Source organism: Oncorhynchus gorbuscha, linkage group LG03 (assembly GCF_021184085.1).
Source record: "Oncorhynchus gorbuscha isolate QuinsamMale2020 ecotype Even-year linkage group LG03, OgorEven_v1.0, whole genome shotgun sequence".
NCBI classification, from domain to species: Eukaryota; Metazoa; Chordata; class Actinopteri; order Salmoniformes; family Salmonidae; genus Oncorhynchus; species Oncorhynchus gorbuscha.
In genome coordinates this window covers 100,599,319-100,620,326 of record NC_060175.1, presented here as the reverse complement: position 1 = coordinate 100,620,326, position 21,008 = coordinate 100,599,319, and the positions used below count along the sequence as shown (strand labels likewise).

Below are 21,008 nucleotides of genomic sequence, written 5' to 3'. Positions count from 1 at the left end.
ATGGGGTGGAAGGAAGGTATGGGATCGAGAAGATACGTCAATTTCTGAAGTTGACAAAAGGGAAGAAATATATACAGGATTAAAATGTAACAGATTTTTTTCCCTGAATGTGAATTGTTTATTGTTTATTGAATCAGCAAAGTTTCTGATGTCAAAAATTACAGGGGGAAGTTTGAAAAGCCCTGAAATTGCTAGACTCAAGATCAATGAAAGCCCTAGAGTTTGAAATAGTGGAACTCATGACGTTGGTTGAGACCACAGGAGATCGAGGCCATACTCAGGCCCTCAAGAGGAGAAAAGCTGCATTGGCAGACCTGCTGGGTATCAGAGCACAGGGGGCACTGGTGAGGAGTAAGTTTCAGGGAATATCTGAAATGGATGCCTCATCCAAATTTTTCTTTGGTTTAGAGAAAAAGAACGGACAAAGAAAAATGATTCATTGTCTCAAATCAGCTGTTGGACAAGAGCTCACTAGCCCTAGTGAAATTAGAAAGAGGGCAGTAGAGTTCTATGCTGAGCTCTACAAGTGTGAGTACAAAGAGGATAAAACAGTGGCACGGCAGTTCTTTGATGGGCTCCCAAAGGTGGCTACAGAAGCTCAGGTTGAGCTTGAGCAACCATTGTCTTTGCAGGATTTATACACTGCATTAAAAGGCATGGAAAATGGAAGGGCACCAGGCATTGATGGGCTTCCCGTTGACTTTATTAAGTCTTTTTGGGCTGTTGGGAGAGGATTGGTTAGAAGTAGTTAATGATAGTTTAACCAGAGGGTTACTACCAATAAGCTGCAGAAGGGCTGTCCTCACCCTACTGCCCAAAAAGGGTGACCCGAGGGAGGTGAAGAACTGGAGGCCGGTCGCTTTATTGTGCACTGATTATAAGATATTGTCAAAGGCTTTGTCCAACAGGCTGAGGGAGGTGATGGGGCAAATCATACATACGGATCAGTCCTACTATGTTCCTGGCAGGCAGATATGGGATAACATTTCTCTGATTCGTGATATTTCAGGGACATCTCTAGGGCTATTGGGTTGGATGCTGGTCTAATTTCAATTGATCAGGAAAAGGCATTTGACCGAGTTGAACATCAATATTTATTTACATTTACATTTAAGTCATTTAGCAGACGCTCTTATTTATGGCACACGTTTGAGGCGTTTGGGTTCAGCTCTGGTTTTATTGCCATGATAAAGGTGATATATGGTGACATTGAAAGTGTATTGAAAGTTAACGGTGGTTTGAGTGCTCCTTTTAAAGTGTGTAGAGGTATTAGGCAGGGATGTTCTTTGTCAGGAATGTTATATGCCATTGCTATAGAGCCACTACTAAATAGCATTAGAAGTAGCTCAGTTGGTAGAGCATGGCGCTTGTAATGCCAGGGTAGTGGGTTCGATTCCCGGGACCACCCATACGTAGAATGTATGCACACATGACTGTAAGTCGCTTTGGATAAAAGCGTCTGCTAAATGGCATATATTATTATTTTTATATTTTTAAGTCACATTGCAGGGGTGTGCTTTTCAGAGGATATTCCTCCTATTCGTCTCTCAGCCTATGCTGATGATGTAGTTGTGTTAGTGAAAAATCAAGCGGAGGTGGATAGCTTGAGTCTAATGGTTGATCGTTTTAGGGGAATATCCTCTGCAAAGGTAAATTGGGAAAAGAGTTGTGCTTTACAGATCGGAGAATGGTCTGGAGGGATCATGGCTTTGCCAGGGGGGCTAGAATGGTGTAAGGGAGGTTTTAAGTATCTTGGAGTGTACCTAGGAGATGAGGGGACTATGGAAAAAAAATTGGAGTGGGGTGGTTGAAATGGTGGAAGTGAGGATGAGGAGATGGCGTTGGTTACTATCTCGTATGTCATATAGGGGGTGCACTATTATAGTTAATGTGATTGCATCTGCACTGTGGCATCGGTTGTCAGTTTTAGAACCACCATCTGGCCTTCTGGCTAAGATACAGGCAATTATTGTGGATTTCTTTTGGGATAAATATCACTGGGTTCCACAAAGTGTATTTGTCAAAAGAGGAGGGGGGACAAGGTCTTGTACATCTTGCTAGCAGGGCTGCTGCTTTCCGATTTCAGTTTATTCAAAGGTTGCTTTATGGACCGGAAAATGTGGTGCGGAGAGGGGTGGCAGGTCTTGTATTACAGCGGGTTGGAGAATTAGGTTTAAAGAAGGCTTTATTTCTGGTTGATAGTAGCCAGATTTCTAGGGAGGGAGTACCTCCGTTTTACAGAGGCCTTCTCAGAGTGTGGAGCATAATGAAGGTGTCCAGACGAACTTCAGCGGAGTCAGTGCATTGGCTGTTGGAGGAACCTCTGGTGTATGGGGCAAGACTGGATTGTACAACTGCAGCTGTTCCACATTTCTCCAAGATTCTGGTGAAGGGGAAAATCATCACCTTAAAACAGTTAATGGCCATGGTTGGGCCCGCCTTAATGGATGGAAGACGGGTGGCAGAACATTTAGGGATGAGGTCGGAAAGGATTGTCGGACAAATGCTGGGGAGCTGCAGGAAGGCTCTGTCAGAGGAAGAATGGGGTATGATTAGTAGCCACAAGAAGAAGGTACAAGATGAAGACGTCTCATTTCCAAGACTAGGGACCAAATATCCCAGAGTCAGAAAGAAAGGCGTTATTGCTGGATTTGAGAGGGTTGGAGGAGGTGGGTTTGGATGAGGTGAATGGGAAGGACTTGTATAGGGGGTGTGTCAAGGTGTTGAATAAAGATAAATTGAAAAATAGAAAAGACACTCCATGGAGGGTAAAATTGGGCATTGATGACAAGGAAAAGCCAGCATGGAGAGCACTGTACAAACCACCGTTACAAAAGGGTACTGGTGATATGCAATGGAGGGTTTTACATGGCATCATTGCAGTTCATGTTTTTGTATCTGTTATTAACTCAGATGTTAGAGATGGATGTCCTTTTTGTAATATAAGAGAAACCATTTTTCCCTGTTTTATGGAGTGTGAGAGGATAAAACCTCTATTGGAAATGCTGGAATCTTTGTTTAAAGCTGTAGGGGAGTTTTTCAATAACACTGTTTTTATTTTGGGGTTTCAATATAGTAAACAACAGAAAAGAAAATGTCAAATGTTAAATTTTATTTTGGGACAAGCTAAGATGTCAATTTTTCTGAGTAGGAAACATAAGATAGAAACGGGATATGGGCAGGATGTAAGATGTGTTTTTAAAGGATTAGTGAAAGCAGGAATAAAAGTAGATTTTGAGTTCTTTTCAGCTGTAAAAGATATCCTATTATTTGAGGAGAAGTGGGCCTACGAAGGAGCGCTTTGTTTTGTAGAGGAGGGGAAATTATTTTTTGCTGATGAAATAAGTTGAATGTATATGTTATGTATTTATTTTTGTTTAGGAATTACATTTGTTGTTTCATTTCTGAAAAGGCAGTGTGTCATTATTTATGTTAACACTTGAGTAAAAAATAAAGGTTTTATAAAAACTCAAAACTCTCTCTCTCAGCCGTAATAAGTGCTAGCCTCTCTCTCCTCTCCCCTACAGGTGTGCCTGTGTTTGCGTGGAAGGGCGAGTCAGAGGATGACTTTTGGTGGTGCATCGACCGCTGTGTCAACACAGAAGGCTGGCAGGCCAACATGGTACCTAAAGACTAAACCATCCCCTAATAAGATATCTCTAATTGTTTGAGTCCACTGTCTGCTCTTCTACCACTTCCTGTGTTTGTGTTACTGTAGATCTTGGATGACGGAGGGGATCTGACCCACTGGGTTTATAAGAAGTACCCCAGCGTGTTTAAGAAGGCTCAGGGCATCGTGGAGGAGAGTGTCACTGGAGTCCACAGGTGAGAAAGAGCCTTCCTAAAACATTGGTCACATACATCCACAGCAAGGAGAGCCGTCTGTGGGATTGGTCCGGTTGATCCCCTGTTAGTCTGTGGCTCAAAGAAACTTTCATCCTTTACTCTCAGGTTGTACCAGCTGTCCAAGGCAGGCAAGCTGTGTGTCCCGGCCATGAATGTGAACGATTCTGTTACCAAGCAGAAGTTTGATAACCTCTATTGCTGCAGAGAGTCCATCCTGGACGGGTGGGACCTTTTTTAAACACTAATATCAAATGTTTTTCTCACAAAGTGTGTGATGGTTTTGTTTTTGTTTGTAATTTATAAATGGATCATGTCTGATTTGTAATTGTTACTTTCTCTGCTTGCTATAGTTTGAAGAGGACCACTGATGTGATGTTTGGGGGGAAACAGGTCGTGGTGTGTGGTTATGGAGAGGTACAGTCCTTCTGATTCTTTACTCTGATGACTGTTAGCTCACACCTTAGATTCAAAAGTTGATGTTTGGCATTTGAACATAGATTTGAGAGTGCTGTACCGGGCTGTTCTCTGTCCTGTAGGTGGGGAAGGGTTGCTGTTCTGCTCTGAAGGCCCTGGGAGCCATCGTCTGCATCACAGAGATAGACCCCATCTGCGCCCTGCAGGGCTGGTGAGTGGCTGGGACTTGCCTCCTGTCTAATGTATCCACGTCTTGTGATATGTGTTTTAGTTATGTTTGGCTACTTTTTCCTACAAATCTTCCTGTGTATACAGCATGGATGGGTTCAGGGTGGTGAAGCTGAATGAAGTCATTCGGCAGATGGACCTGGTGATAACCTGCACAGGTAAACTACATCAATCCGAGCACGCCTCATCCAGACTCAGTTATTCCACTCTGATAATTATAGAAGCAGAGCTCCCAGCCGCTGTCCTTGTTTATGACTCAGGTTTATCCATCAGATGTCAAGTTAGAGGTCACCTGTTTGAATGTGTATATCTCTCTCTCTCTCTCTCTCTCTCTCTCTGTCCCCCTCCCTCTCTCTCTCTGTCTCTCTCTCTCCCTCTCTCTCTCTCTCTCTCTCTGTCTCTCTCTCTCTGTCCCCCCCTCTCTCTCGCTCTGTCCCCCTCTCTCTCTCTCTCTGTCCCCCCCCTCTCTCTCTCTCTGTCCCCCTCTCTCTGTCCCACCCCTCTCTCTCTCTCTCTCTCTCTCTCTCTCTCTCTCTCTGCCCCCCCTCTCTCTCTCTGCCCCCCCCTCTCTCTGTCCCCCCTCTCTCCCTCTCTCTCTGTCCCCCCCACTCCCCCTCTCTCTCTGTCCCCCCCTCTCCCTCTCTTTCTCATTATAGACAGCCAACATTATTGATTGTAATCAGATCTGAGATTAGCTGACTGTGTTGTTGTCACTCAGGCAATAAGAACGTGGTGACCAGAGAGCAGCTGGACCGGATGAAGAATGGCTGTATAGTCTGCAACATGGGACATTCCAATACCGAGATTGATGTGGTGAGGTACTTTTACCTGTGTGTGTGTGTGTGTGTGTGTGTGTGTGTGTGTGTGTGTGTGTGTGTGTGTGTGTGTGTGTGTGTGTGTGTGTGTGTGTGTGTGTGTGTGTGTGTGTGTGTGTGTGTGTGTGTGTGTGTGTGTGTGTGTGTGTGTGTGTGTGTGTGTGTGTGTGTGTGTGTGTGTCACTAATCTCCTGCCCCGGTCTCTCTCGTCTCTAGGCCAGCCTGCGGAGCCCGGAGCTCACCTGGGAGAGGGTGCGTTCTCAGGTGGACCATGTGATCTGGCCCGACGGCAAGAGGGTTGTCCTGCTGGCTGAGGTACGGTTTCTGTCCTCTACAAACATCACTCCCATTCGCCGTTGTTTCACCCTAGTGCAACGTTTCCCAAACTCACCAAGGGGTGCACGTTAAGGTTTTTTGCCTAGCACCACACAGCTGATTCAAATCATCAAAGCTTGATGATGTATTGGTTATTTGAACAAGCTGTGTAGTGCCAGGACAAAAAACAAAAAAAACGTGCTCCCCATTGTGCAATGTAGGACCGAGTTTGGGGATAGTGTGTACTCTACTGTGAGGTGATACTGTGAGGGGATAGTGTGCACTCCACTGTGAGGTGATACTGTGAGGGGATAGTGTGTACTCTACTGTGAGGGGATAGTGTGTCCTCTACTGTGAGGAGATACTGTGAGGGGATAGTGTGTACTCTACTGTGAGGTGATACTGTGAGGGGATAGTGTGTCCTCTACTGTGAGGAGATAGTGTGTACTCTACTGTGAGGGGATAGTGTGTACTCTACTGTGAGGGATACTGTGAGGGGATAGTGTGTACTCTACTGTGAGGGGATAGTGTGTACTCTACTGTGAGGTGATACTGTGAGGGATAGTGTGTACTCTACTGTGAGGTGATACTGTGAGGGGATAGTGTGTACTCTACTGTGAGGGGATAGTGTGTACTCTACTGTGAGGTGATACTGAGTACTGTGAGGTGATACTGTGTACTGTGAGGGGATAGTGTGTATTCTACTGTGAGGGGATACTGTGTATTGTGAGGGGATAGTGTGTACTCTACTGTGAGGGGATAGTGTGTACTGTGAGGGGATAGTGTGTACTGTGAGGGGATAGTGTGTACTGTGAGGGGATACTGTGTACTGTGAGGGGATAGTGTGTACTCTACTGTGAGAGGATACTGTATACTGTGAGGGGATAGTGTGTACTCTACTGTGAGGGGATACTGTGAGGGGATAGTGTTTACTCTACTGTGAGGGGGAGATAGTGTGTACTCTACTGTGAGGGGATAGTGTGTGTACTCTACTGTGAGGGGATAGTGTGTCCTCTACTGTGAGGGGATAGTGTGTACTCTACTGTGAGGTGATACTGTGAGGGGATAGTGTGTACTCTACTGTGAGGGATACTGTGTACTCTACTGTGAGGGGATAGTGTGTCCTCTACTGTGAGGTGATACTGTGAGGGGATAGTGTGTACTCTACCGTGAGGGATAGTGTGTACTCTACTGTGAGGTGATACTGTGTACTGTGAGGGATACTGTGTACTGTGAGGGGATAGTGTGTATTCTACTGTGAGGGATACTGTGTACTGTGAGGGGATAGTGTGTACTCTACTGTGAGGGGATAGTGTGTACTGTGGGACTGTGAGGGATACTGTGTACTGTGAGGGGATACTGTGTACTGTGAGGGGATACTGTGTACTGTGAGGGGATAGTGTGTACTCTACTGTGAGGGGATACTGTGTACTGTGAGGGGATAGTGTGTACTCTACTGTGAGGGGATACTGTGTACTGTGAGGGGATAGTGTGTACTCTACTGTGAGGGGATAGTGTGTACTCTACTGTGAGGGGATACTGTATACAGTGAGGGGATGTGTACTCTACTGTGAGGGGATAGTGTGTACTGTGAGGGGATACTGTGTACTGTGAGGGGATAGTGTGTACTCTCCTGTGAGGGGATAGTGTGTACTGTGAGGGATAGTGTGTACTGTGAGGGGATAGTGTGTACTGTGAGGGGATAGTGTGTACTGTGAGGGGATAGTGTGTACTGTGAGGGGATAGTGTGTACTCTACTGTGAGGGGATAGTGTGTACTCTACTGTGAGGGGATAGTGTGTACTGTGAGGGGATAGTGTGTACTGTTAGGGGATAGTGTGTACTGTGAGGTGATAGTGTGTACTGTGAGGTGATAGTGTGTACTGTGAGGGGATAGTGTGTACTGTGAGGGGATAGTGTGTACTGTGAGGGGATAGTGTGTACTGTGAGGGGATAGTGTGTACTGTGAAGGGATACTGTGAGGGGATAGTGTGTACTGTGAGGGGATAGTGTGTACTGTGAGGGGATAGTGTGTACTGTGAGGGGATAGTGTGTACTGTGAGGGGATAGTGTTCACTGTGAGGGGATAGTGTGTACTGTGAGGGGATAGTGTGTACTGTGAGGGGATAGTGTGTACTGTGAGGGGATAGTGTGTACTGTGAGGGGAGAGTGTTCACTGTGAGGGGAGAGTGTGTACTGTGAGGGGAGAGTGTGTACTGTGAGGGGAGAGTGTGTACTGTGAGGGGAGAGTGTGTACTGTGAGGGGAGAGTGTGTAGTGTGCACTGTAAGGGGATAGTGTGTACTGTGAGGGGAGAGTGTGTACTGTGAGGGGAGAGTGTGTACTGTGAGGGGAGAGTGTGTACTCTACTGTGAGGGGATAGTGTGTACTGTGAGGGGAGAGTGTGTAATAATAATAATATATGCCATTTAGCAGACGCTTTTATCCAAAGCGACTTACAGTCATGTGTGCATACATTCTACGTATGGGTGGTCCTGGGGATCGAACCAACTACCCTGGCGCTACAAGCGCCATGCTCTACCAACTGAGCTACAGAAGGACCACGTGTGTACCGTGAGGGGATAGTGTGTACTCTACTGTGAGGGGATAGTGTGTACTCTACTGTGAGGGGATAGTGTGTACTGTGAGGGGAGAGTGTGTACTGTGAGGGGAGAGTGTGTACTCTACTGTAAGGGGATAGTGTGTACTGTGAGGGGATAGTGTGTACTGTGAGGGGAGAGTGTGTACTCTACTGTGAGGGGATAGTGTGTACTGTGAGGGGAGAGTGTGTACTGTGAGGGGAGAGTGTGTACTCTACTGTGAGGGGATAGTGTGTACTGTGAGGGGAGAGTGTGTACTGTGAGGGGATAGTGTGTACTCTACTGTGAGGGGATAGTGTGTACTGTGAGGGGATAGTGTGTACTCTACTGTGATGCAATAGTGTGTACTGTGAGGGGATAGTGTGTACTGTGAGGGGATAGTGTGTACTGTGAGGGGATAGTGTTTACTCTACTGTGAGGGGATACTGTATACAGTGAGGGGATAGTGTGTACTCTACTGTGAGGGGATAGTGTGTACTGTGAGGGGATAGTGTGTACTGTGAGGGGATAGTGTGTACTGTGAGGGGATAGTGTGTACTGTGAGGGGATAGTGTGTACTCTACTGTGAGGGGATAGTGTGTACTCTACTGTGAGGGGATAGTGTGTACTCTACTGTGAGGGGATAGTGTGTACTGTGAGCGGATAGTGTGTACTCTACTGTGAGGGGATAGTGTGTACTGTGAGGGGATAGTGTGTACTGTGAGAGGATAGTGTGTACTGTGAGGGGATAGTGTGTACTGTTAGGGGATAGTGTGTACTGTGAGGTGATAGTGTGTACTGTGTGGGGATAGTGTGTACTGTGTGGGGATAGTGTGTACTGTGTGGGGATAGTGTGTACTGTGTGGGGATACTGTGTACTGTGTGGGGATACTGTGTACTGTGAGGTGATAGTGTGTACTGTGAGGGGATAGTGTGTACTGTGAGGGGATAGTGTGTACTGTGTGGGGATAGTGTGTGTGGGGATAGTGTGTACTGTGTGGGGATACTGTGTACTGTGAGGTGATAGTGTGTACTGTGAGGGGATAGTGTGTACTCTACTGTGAGGGGATAGTGTGTACTCTACTGTGAGGGGATAGTGTGTACTCTACTGTGAGGGGTGATAGGGGATAGTGTGTACTGTGAGGGGATAGTGTGATACTACTGTTAGGGGATAGTGTGTACTGTGAGGGGATAGTGTGTACTGTGTGGGGATAGTGTGTGTGGGGATAGTGTGTACTGTGTGGGGATACTGTGTACTGTGAGGTGATAGTGTGTACTGTGAGGGGATAGTGTGTACTCTACTGTGAGGGGATAGTGTGTACTCTACTGTGAGGGGATAGTGTGTACTCTACTGTGAGGGGATAGTGTGTACTGTGAGGGGATAGTGTGTACTGTGTGGGGATAGTGTGTGTGGGGATAGTGTGTATTCTATTGTTTGGGGAACACTGCTTTAGTAACATGGAGCACTGAGTGAAACAATAGCGAAACAGAATGACCTTTAGCTCGGATCTCAGGGTACTTTATTCCTTCCCAAACCTTTGTCTGTGATTCAAAGAGCTATAAAAACATTCTAGCGTTACAAAATAGGCACACGGATAGGTTTCCTCCATGAGATGTATCCTGATGACCTTTCTGTCACCTTTGTCTGCTTCCAAACCTGACTCTTTTTGAAAACACAACAAAATAGTGACTTGGCCTGTGAGGTTTCCCACTAACATGTAACTAATGGCTTTGTCTTCCCATCTTTGACCCCTGTTGTGTAGTGTGAGGGGATAGTGTGTACTGTGAGGGGATAGTGTGTACTGTGAGGGGGTAGTGTGTACTGTGAGGGGGTAGTGTGTACTGTGAGGGGATAGTGTGTACTCTACTGTGAGGGGATATTGTGTACTCTACTGTGAGGGGATAGTGTGTACTCTACTGTGAGGGGGTAGTGTGTACTGTGAGGGGATAGTGTGTACTCTACTGTGAGGGGATAGTGTGTACTGTGAGGGGATAGTGTGTACTGTGAGGGGATACTGTGTATTGTGAGGTGATAGTGTGTACTGTGAGGGGATAGTGTGTACTGTGAGGTGCTAGTGTGTACCGTGAGGGGATAGTTTGTACCGTGAGGGGATAGTTTGTACCGTGAGGGGATAGTGTGTACCGTGAGGGGATAGTGTGTACCGTGAGGGGATAGTGTGTACCGTGAGGGGATAGTGTGTACTGTGAAGGGATAGTGTGTACTGTGAGGGGATAGTGTGTACTGTGAGGGGATAGTGTGTACTCTACTGTGAGGGGATAGTGTGTACTCTACTGTGAGGGGATAGTGTGTACTGTGAGGGGATAGTGTGTACTGTGAGGGGATAGTGTGTACTGTGAGGGGATAGTGTGTACTGTGAGGGGATAGTGTGTACTGTGAGGGGAGAGTGTGTACTGTGAGGGGAGAGTGTGTACTGTGAGGGGAGAGTGTGTACTGTGAGGGGAGAGTGTGTACTGTGAGGGGAGAGTGTGTACTGTGAGGGGAGAGTGTGTACTGTGAGGGGAGAATGTGTACTCTACTGTGAGGGGAGAGTGTGTAATGTGAGGGGATAGTGTGTACTCTACTGTGAGGGGAGAGTGTGTACTGTGAGGGGAGAGTGTGTACTGTGAGGGGAGAGTGTGTACTGTGAGGGGATAGTGTGTACTGTGAGGGGATAGTGTGTACTCTACTGTGAGGGGAGAGTGTGTACTGTGAGGGGAGAGTGTGTACTGTGAGGGGAGAGTGTGTACTGTGAGGGGAGAGTGTGTACTGTGAGGGGAGAGTGTGTACTGTGAGGGGATAGTGTGTACTCTACTGTGAGGAGATAGTGTGTACTGTGAGGGGAGAGTGTGTACTGTGAGGGGATAGTGTGTACTCTACTGTAAGGGGATAGTGTGTACTGTGTGGGGAGAGTGTGTACTGTGAGGGGATAGTGTGTACTCTACTGTGAGGGGATAGTTTGTACTGTGAGGGGAGAGTGTGTACTGTGAGGGGAGAGTGTGTACTCTACTGTGAGGGGGTAGTGTGTACTCTACTGTGAGGGGATAGTGTGTACTGTGAGGGGATAGTGTGTACTGTGATGGGATAGTGTGTACTCTACTGTGAGGGGATAGTGTGTACTGTGAGGCGATAGTGTGTACTGTGAGGCGATAGTGTGTACTGTGATGGGATAGTGTGTACTGTGAGGGGATAGTGTGTACTCTGATGGGATAGTGTGTACTCTACTGTGATGCGATAGTGTGTACTGTGATGGGATAGTGTGTACTCTATTGTGAGGGGATAGTGTGTACTGTGAGGTGATAGTGTGTACTGTGAGGGGATAGTGTGTACTGTGAGGGGATAGTGTGTACTGTGAGGGGATAGTGTGTACTGTGAGGGGATAGTGTGTACTGTGATGGGGTAGTGTGTACTCTACTGTGAGGGGATAGTGTGTACTCTACTGTGAGGGGGTAGTGTGTACTCTACTGTGAGGGGATAGTGTGTACTGTGAGGGGATAGTGTGTACTGTGAGGGGATAGTGTGTACTGTGAGGGGATAGTGTATACTGTGATGGGATAGTGTGTACTCTACTGTGAGGGGATAGTGTGTACTGTGAGGGGATAGTGTGTACTGTGAGGCGATAGTGTGTACTGTGATGGGATAGTGTGTACTCTACTTTGAGGGGATAGTGTGTACTCTACTGTGAGGGGATAGTGTGTACTGTGATGGGATAGTGTGTACTCTATTGTGAGGGGATAGTGTGTACTGTGAGGTGATAGTGTGTACTGTGATGGGATAGTGTGTACTGTGAGGGGATAGTGTGTACTGTGATGGGGTTGTGTGTACTCTACTGTGAGGGGATAGTGTGTACTCTACTGTGAGGGGATAGTGTGTACTCTACTGTGAGGGGATAGTGTGTACTGTGAGGGGATAGTGTGTACTCTACTGTGAATACACACTATCCCCTCACAGTACACACTATCACCTCACAGTAGAGTACACACTATCCCCACACAGTACACACTATCCCCTCACAGTACACACTATCACCTCACAGTAGAGTACACACTATCCCCACACAGTACACACTATCCCCTCACAGTAGAGTACACACTATCCCCACACAGTACACACTATCCCCACACAGTACACACTATCCCCACACAGTACACACTATCCCCTCACAGTACACACTATCCCCTCACAGTACACACTATCACCTCACAGTAGAGTACACACTATCCCCACACAGTACACACTATCCCCTCACAGTAGAGTACACACTATCCCCTCACAGTACAGTACACACTATCCCCTCACAGTAGAGTACACACTATCCCTTCACAGTAGAGTACACACTACAACCTCACACTACAAATGATCTCTCATAATCTCTGTTTTGATTTGAAAGGTGTTACCCTGAGAATGGCTTTGCAATTGACCACTGTTTTGGTGTGTGTGTGTGTGTGTGTGTGTGTGTGTGTGTGTGTGTGTGTGTGTGTGTGTGTGTGTGTGTGTGTGTGTGTGTGTGTGTGTGTGTGTGTGTGTGTGTGTGTGTGTGTGTGTGTGTGTGTGTGTGTGTTGTTTCCTACAGGGTCGTCTTTTGAATCTGAGCTGTTCTACAGTGCCTACGTTTGTTCTGTCTATCACAGCCACTACTCAGGTGAGACATATTGTCCTGTCAATCACAGCCACTACACAGGTGAGACATATTGTCCTGTCTATCACAGCCACTACTCAGGTGAGACATATTGTCCTGTCTATCACAGCCACTACTCAGGTGAGACATATTGTTCTGTCTATCACAGCCACTACTCAGGTGAGACATATTGTCCTGTCTATCACAGCCACTACTCAGGTGAGACATATTGTCCTGTCTATCACAGCCACTACTCAGGTGAGACATATTGTCCTGTCTATCACAGCCACTACTCAGGTGAGACATATTGTCCTGTCTATCACAGCCACTACTCAGGTGAGACATATTGTCCTGTCTTATCACAGCCACTACTCAGGTGAGACATATTGTTCTGTCTATCACAGCCACTACTCAGGTGAGACATATTGTCCTGTCAATCACAGCCACTACTCAGGTGAGACATATTGTCCTGTCAATCACAGCCGTTACTCAGGTGAGACATATTGTCCTGTCTTATCACAGCCACTACTCAGGTGAGACATATTGTCCTGTCTATCACAGCCACTACTCAGGTGAGACATATTGTCCTGTCTATCACAGCCACTACTCAGGTGAAACATATTGACATTGTTTATTTAGCCATATTGAGACATTGTTTCAATCACAGCCACTACTCAGGTGAGACATTGTTTATTTCAATCACAGACATTGTTTATTTCAGGTGAGACATATTGTTTATTTACTACTCAGGTGAGACATTGTTTATTTACTACTCAGAGACATATTGTTTATTTACACATTGCCATTGTTTATTTACATATTGACATTGTTTATTTACATATTGACATTGTTTATTTACATATTGACATTGTTTATTTACATATTGACATTGTTTATTTACATAGAGACATTGTTTATTTACATAGAGACATTGTTTATTTACATATTGACATTGTTTATTTACATATTGACATTGTTTATTTACATAGAGACATTGTTTATTTACATATTGACATTGTTTATTTACATATTGACATTGTTTATTTACATATTGACATTGTTTATTTACATAGAGACATTGTTTATTTACATATTGACATTGTTTATTTACATATTGACATTGTTTATTTACATAGAGACATTGTTTATTTACATAGAGACATTGTTTATTTACATATTGACATTGTTTATTTACATATTGACATTGTTTATTTACATAGAGACATTGTTTATTTACATAGAGACATTGTTTATTTACATAGAGACATTGTTTATTTACATAGAGACATTGTTTATTTACATAGAGACATTGTTTATTTACATAGAGACATTGTTTATTTACATAGAGACATTGTTTATTTACATATTGACATTGTTTATTTACATAGATACATTTTTTATTTACATAGAGACATTGTTTATTTACATAGAGACATTGTTTATTTACATAGAGACATTGTTTATTTACATAGAGACATTGTTTATTTACATAGAGACATTGTTTATTTACATAGAGACATTGTTTATTTACATATTGACATTGTTTATTTACATAGAGACATTGTTTATTTACATAGAGACATTGTTTATTTACATAGAGACATTGTTTATTTACATAGAGACATTGTTTATTTACATATTGACATTGTTTATTTACATAGAGACCGATCCAATCAGAACATCAACACATAGAAATACAACAGTTAGATGCATTGTATCATCACAATTGAACTTTCACCGGTTTTCAATTGCTTTTCCCCAGATGTACACATACTAGTTTATTTAGAGTCATTCATTGACATTAGAAATACTGGGATGCATGGCAGTACAGACGTGGTACTTGTCCTACTTCAAGTGTTGGCGGTTTGCTGAAGACGAGACTAGAGGTACTCTGTTCTCCTGTTGTTCTGCTGCTACCTGAGCTTTGTGGGAATGGGATGTTGGCAGCGTTGAGACTCTGTGGTGGTCTGTGTCTCTCCGCAGGCTCTGGCTCTGATTGAACTGTTCAATGCTCCTGAGGGACGCTACAAACAGGATGTCTATCTGCTGCCTAAGAAGATGGGTAAGACCATGGCACCCTATTCCCTATATAGTGCCCTACTTTTGACCATGACCCATAGGGCTTTGATTAAAAGTAGTGCACTAAATAGGGAATAGGGTGCCATTTGGATTGAACTGAGCCTTATTGATTAAAAACGTAATAAACACTGTAGATATCAAATCTTAATAGTGTAGATATCAAATCTTAATAAACACTGTAGATATCAAATCTTAATAAACACTGTAGATATCAAATCTTAATAAACACTAGATATCAAATATTAATAGTGTAGATATCAAATATTAATAAACACTGTAGATATCAAATCTTAATAGTGTAGATATCAAATATTAATAAACACTGTAGATATCAAATATTAATAGTGTAGATATCAAATCATAATAAACACTGTAGATATCAAATCTTAATAAACACTAGATATCAAATATTAATAGTGTAGATATCAAATCTTAATAGTGTAGATATCAAATCTTAATAGTGTAGATATCAAATCATAATAAACACTGTAGATATCAAATATTAATAGTGTAGATATCACATCTTAATAGTGTAGATATCAAATCATAATAAACACTGTAGGTATCAAATCTTAATAAACACTGTAGATATCAAATCTTAATAAACACTGTAGATATCAAATATTAATAGTGTAGATATCAAATATTAATAGTGTAGATATCAAATCATAATAAACATTGTAGATATAAAATATTAATAGTGTAGATATCAAATCTTAATAGTGTAGATATCAAATATTAATAAACACTAGATATCAAATCTTAATAAACACTGTAGATATCAAATCATAATAAACACTAGATATCAAATATTAATAGTGTAGATATCAAATCTTAATAGTGTAGATATCAAATCTTAATAAACACTGTAGATATCAAATCTTAATAAACACTGTAGATATCAAATCTTAATAAACACTGTAGATATCAAATCATAATAAACACTGTAGATATCAAATCATAATAAACACTGTAGATATCAAATATTAATAGTGTAGATATCAAATCTTAATAGTGTAGATATCAAATATTAATAGTGTAGATATCAAATCATAATAAACACTGTAGATATCAAATCATAATAAACACTGTAGATATCAAATATTAATAGTGTAGATATCAAATCTTAATAGTGTAGATATCAAATCATAATAAACACTGTAGATATCAAATATTAATAGTGTAGATATCAAATCTTAATAGTGTAGATATCAAATCATAATAAACACTGTAGATATCAAATCATAATAAACACTGTAGATATCAAATCTTAATAAACACTAGATATCAAATATTAATAGTGTAGATATCAAATCTTAATAGTGTAGATATCAAATCTTAATAAACACTGTAGATATCAAATATTAATAGTGTAGATATCAAATATTAATAGTGTAGATATCAAATATTAATAAACACTAGATATCAAATATTAATAGTGTAGATATCAAATCATAATAAACACTGTAGATATCAAATCATAATAAACACTGTAGATATCAAATATTAATAGTGTAGATATCAAATCTTAATAGTGTAGATATCAAATATTAATAAACACTAGATATCAAATCTTAATAAACACTGTAGATATCAAATATTAATAGTGTAGATATCAAATCTTAATAGTGTAGATATCAAATATTAATAAACACTAGATATCAAATCTTAATAAACACTAGATATCAAATATTAATATTGTAGATATCAAATCATAATAAACACTGTAGATATCAAATATTAATAGTGTAGATATCAAATCATAATAAACACTGTAGATATCAAATATTAATAGTGTAGATATCAAATCATAATAAACACTGTAGATATCAAATCATAATAAACACTGTAGATATCAAATCTCGATGAATAGAAACCACTCACAGTTTTCAATGCTCAGTTTGTTGTGTGGTTCAATGTCACAACCTCAAGCTTTTTACCATAAAACCGCATTTTCCAAACAGAAGTGTTGCTGTGTCCCAAATGGCTCCCTATTCATTATGTAGTGCACCACGACCATATCGGCCCTGGTCAGATGTTGTGCACTACATAGGGAGTAGGGTGCCATTTTTGGGAAACACCCATTTTGTTGCAAATCCATCTCAGTAATCATTTCACTGAAAGGTCTACCTACACCTGTTATATTCGGCGCATGTGACAAATAACATTTGATCTACCGCGTCACAAAGCCACCCATGTATTTCAGATGAGTATGTGGCCAGCTTGCATCTGTCCAATTTTGACGCCCACCTGACAGAGTTGTCTGATGAGCAGGCGAAGTACATGGGTCTGAACAAGAACGGCCCCTTCAAACCCAACTACTACAGGTATTGAGAAATGTTTGCACACACACACACACACACACACACACACACACACACACACACACACACACACACACACACACACACACACACACACACACACACACACACACACACACACACAAACACACACACACACACACACACACACACACACACACACACACACACACACACACACACACACACACACACACCTTACTTATTCCCTCCCTGTTACATTTCTCCTAGTCAGCTCAGGGATTCGAACCAGCGACCTTTCAGTTACTGGTCCAACGCTCTTAACTACTAAGGGTACCTGCTGACTGTTGTAATGTTGGCGTTGAGAGAATAGCTCTGGGATAGGGTTGGAGTGACTGTCAAAGGCAAACTAAACCATTAGGCTATGACTACAGACAAAGGAATAGAAACCAATATATAAAGGATCGAGTATTTGGTGAAAAGGAAAGGAAACTCCTATAGGCAGGGTAGCCTAGTGGTTAGAGCGTTGGACAAGTAACCGGAAGGTTGCATGTTCAAATCCCCGAGCTGATAAGGTACAACTCTGTCGTTCTGCCCCTGAACAGGCAGTTAACCCATTGTTCCCAGACCGTCATTGAAAATAAGAATTTGTTCTTAACTGACTTGCCTGGTTAAATAAAGGTAAAATACAAAAATAAATCATTGACACATTCAGGAAATAAGGAATTCGATATAGAAACGGTAAAGAACCACTGACTGGCTGACATACAGAACCCTGACACACAACTGGTTAAGCCATGCAAAAAGAACCAGGTCAGCTTTAAAAAAAAAAATTACAAAAACATTCTCTCAAACATTTCAGATAATGGTTTCCTCTGTAATTACGCTGACAGGTGAGGCTATTTTAAGTGGGGGTGGGTAGAATTCCCGCCTTCCTTTCTAGTGTGGTGATTGGCTGTTGGGGAAATCAGTCAAGTAGGAGTGATCTGGGTTTTTCTTGATTTTTTTATATTTTGTTGATTGAGTAGTTTTAAGGGTAGTAGTTTTAAGGGTAGTAGTTTTAGGGGTAGTAATTTAGGGGTAGTAGTTTAAGGGTAGTAGTTTAGGGGTAGTAGTTTAGTGGTAGTAGTTTTAAGGGTAGTAGTTTTAAGGGTAGTAGTTTAGGGGTAGTAGTTTAGGGGTAGTAGTTTAGGGGTAGTAGTTTTAAGGGTAGTAGTTTTAGGGGTAGTAATTTAGGGGTAGTAGTTTAAGGGTAGTAGTTTAGGGGTAGTAGTTTAGGGGTAGTAGTTTAGGGGTAGTAGTTTTAAGGGTAGTAGTTTTAAGGGTAGTAGTTTAGGGGTAGTAGTTTAGGGGTAGTAGTTTTAAGGGTAGTAGTTTAGGGGTAGTAATTTTAGGGGTAGTAGTTTAGGGGTAGTTGTTTTAGGGGTAGTAGTTTTAGGGGTAGTAGTGTAGGGGTAGTAGTTTTAAGGGTAGTAGTTTTAAGGGTAGTAGTTTAGGGGTAGTAGTGTGGGGGTAGTAGTTTAGGGGTAGTAGTTAAGAGTAGTAGTTTAGGGGTAGTAGTTTTAGGAGTAGTAGTTTTAGGGGTAGTAATGTAGGGGTAGTAGTTAAGAGTAGTAGTTTAGGAGTAGTAGTTTAGGGGTAGTAGTGTGGGGGTAGTAGTTTAGGGGTAGTAGTTAAGAGTAGTAGTTTAGGGGTAGTAGTTTTAGGAGTAGTAGTTTTAGGGGTAGTAGTGTAGGGGGTAGTAGTTAAGAGTAGTAGTTTAGGAGTAGTAGTTTAGGGGTAGTAGTTTTAAGGGTAGTGGTTTTGGGGTAGTAGTTTAGGGGTAGTAGTTTAGGGGTAGTAGTTTTAAGGGTAGTGGTTTTAAGGGTAGTAGTTTTAAGGGTAGTAGTTTAGGGGTAGTAGTGTGGGGGTAGTAGTTTAGGGGTAGTAGTTTTAGGGGTAGTAGTTTAGGGGTAGTAGTTTAGGGGGTAGTAGTTTTTAAGGGTAGTGGTTTTAAGGGTAGTAGTTTTAAGGGTAGTAGTTTAGGGGTAGTAGTTTAGGGGTAGTAGTTTAGGGGTAGTAGTTTAGGGGTAGTAGTTTAGGGGTAGTAGTTTAGGGGTAGTAGTTTGGGGGTAGTAGTTTAGGGGTAGTAGTGTAGGGGTAGTAGTTTAGGTGTAGTAGTTTTAAGGGTAGTAGTTTAGGGGTAGTAGTTTAGGGGTAGTAGTTTTAAGGGTAGTAGTTTAGGGGTAGTAGTTTAGGGGTAGTAGTTTTGGGGTTCTGTGAAAGGGACATGAAGCATCTCGTGGGACGACACAAATCATATTATATTTATGGTTCTGTATGACATGGATATTGGCTTCCTTTTGTTTGTGATTTTTAAAAATAATAAATCCCACTGTAGTTATATGATTGTTTTAATGAAATATCTATTGTCTGTGCTCCAAGGTATTGACAGGAATGGACAATGCGGGGACCTGCAACCAACATCTGAGGGAGAGAAGAAAAAAACAAGATTAATTCTCTATTTTATTTTCTAAATTGTTACAAAAGGGAAAGAATAATTATTTTGCTTTTATGCCGAATCTCAACTGTATTATTAACACTGTCGGGCATAATAATAATAGAATATCTAACTTGTCTGTTAGGTATATGAATCAATTCATGCATTTCAATCATCTGAAACAAGAGCAGAAACCAATATGTATGTTCCAAATGGCACCCTATTCCCTATATAGTGCACTACTTTAGACCAGAGCCCTATTCCCTATATAGTGCACTACTTCAGACCAGAGCCCTATTCCCTATATAGTGCACTACTTCAGACCAGAGCCCTATTCCCTATATAGTGCACTACTTTAGACCAGAGCCCTATTCCCTATATAGTGCACTACTTTAGACCAGAGCCCTATTCCCTATATAGTGCACTACTTTAGACCAGAGCCCTATTCCCTATATAGTGCACTACTTTAGACCAGAGCCCTATTCCCTATATAGTGCACTACTTTAGACCAGAGCCCTATTCCCTATATAGTGCACTACTTCAGACCAGAGCCCTATTCCCTATATAGTGTACTACTTTAGACCAGAGCCCTATTCCCTATATAGTGCACTACTTTAGACCAGAGCCCTATTCCCTATATAGTGCACTACTTTAGACCAGAGCCCTATTCCCTATATAGTGCACTACTTTAGACCAGAGCCCTATTCCCTATATAGTGCACTACTTCAGACCAGAGCCCTATTCCCTATATAGTGCACTACTTCAGACCAGAGCCCTATTCCCTATATAGTGCACTACTTTAGACCAGAGCCCTATTCCCTATATAGTGCACTACTTCAGACCAGAGCCCTATTCCCTATATAGTGCACTACTTTAGACCAGAGCCCTATTCCCTATATAGTGCACTACTTTAGACCAGAGCCCTATTCCCTATATAGTGCACTACTTCAGACCAGAGCCCTATTCCCTATATAGTGTACTACTTTAGACCAGAGCCCTATTCCCTATATAGTGCACTACTTTAGACCAGAGCCCTATTCCCTATATAGAGCACTACTTTAGACCAGAGCCCTATTCCCTATATAGTGCACTACTTCAGACCAGAGCCCTATTCCCTATATAGTGCACTACTTTAGACCAGAGCCCTATTCCCTATATAGTGCACTACTTTAGACCAGAGCCCTATTCCCTATATAGTGCACTACTTCAGACCAGAGCCCTATTCCCTATATAGTGTACTACTTTAGACCAGAGCCCTATTCCCTATATAGTGCACTACTTTAGACCAGAGCCCTATTCCCTATATAGTGCACTACTTTAGACCAGAGCCCTATTCCCTATATAGTGCACTACT

The 21,008-nt window shown here is 42.3% G+C and overlaps 1 protein-coding gene across 3 annotated transcripts in view; it reads left to right on the top strand.

Moving 5' to 3' along the window:
- Nucleotides 1-19,983, top strand: part of LOC124032370 (S-adenosylhomocysteine hydrolase-like protein 1) — a 68,461-nt gene extending 48,478 nt beyond the window's left edge. For 2 of the 3 annotated variants that reach the window (XM_046344726.1, XM_046344728.1), the window contains exons 6-17: nt 3,528-3,622; nt 3,719-3,825; nt 3,952-4,068; nt 4,197-4,260; nt 4,383-4,471; nt 4,576-4,646; nt 5,207-5,301; nt 5,520-5,618; nt 12,767-12,835; nt 14,795-14,873; nt 17,097-17,217; nt 19,600-19,983. In XM_046344726.1, coding sequence (XP_046200682.1) covers nt 3,528-3,622; nt 3,719-3,825; nt 3,952-4,068; nt 4,197-4,260; nt 4,383-4,471; nt 4,576-4,646; nt 5,207-5,301; nt 5,520-5,618; nt 12,767-12,835; nt 14,795-14,873; nt 17,097-17,217; nt 19,600-19,606 — 1,013 coding nt within the window. In that variant the 3' untranslated portion in view covers nt 19,607-19,983. Of the gene's footprint in view, nt 1-3,527; nt 3,623-3,718; nt 3,826-3,951; nt 4,069-4,196; nt 4,261-4,382; nt 4,472-4,575; nt 4,647-5,206; nt 5,302-5,519; nt 5,619-12,766; nt 12,836-14,794; nt 14,874-17,096; nt 17,225-19,599 lie in introns of those variants that run through there. The other variant, XM_046344727.1, reaches the window with a different exon arrangement.
- Nucleotides 19,984-21,008: the final 1,025 nt, after the last annotated feature.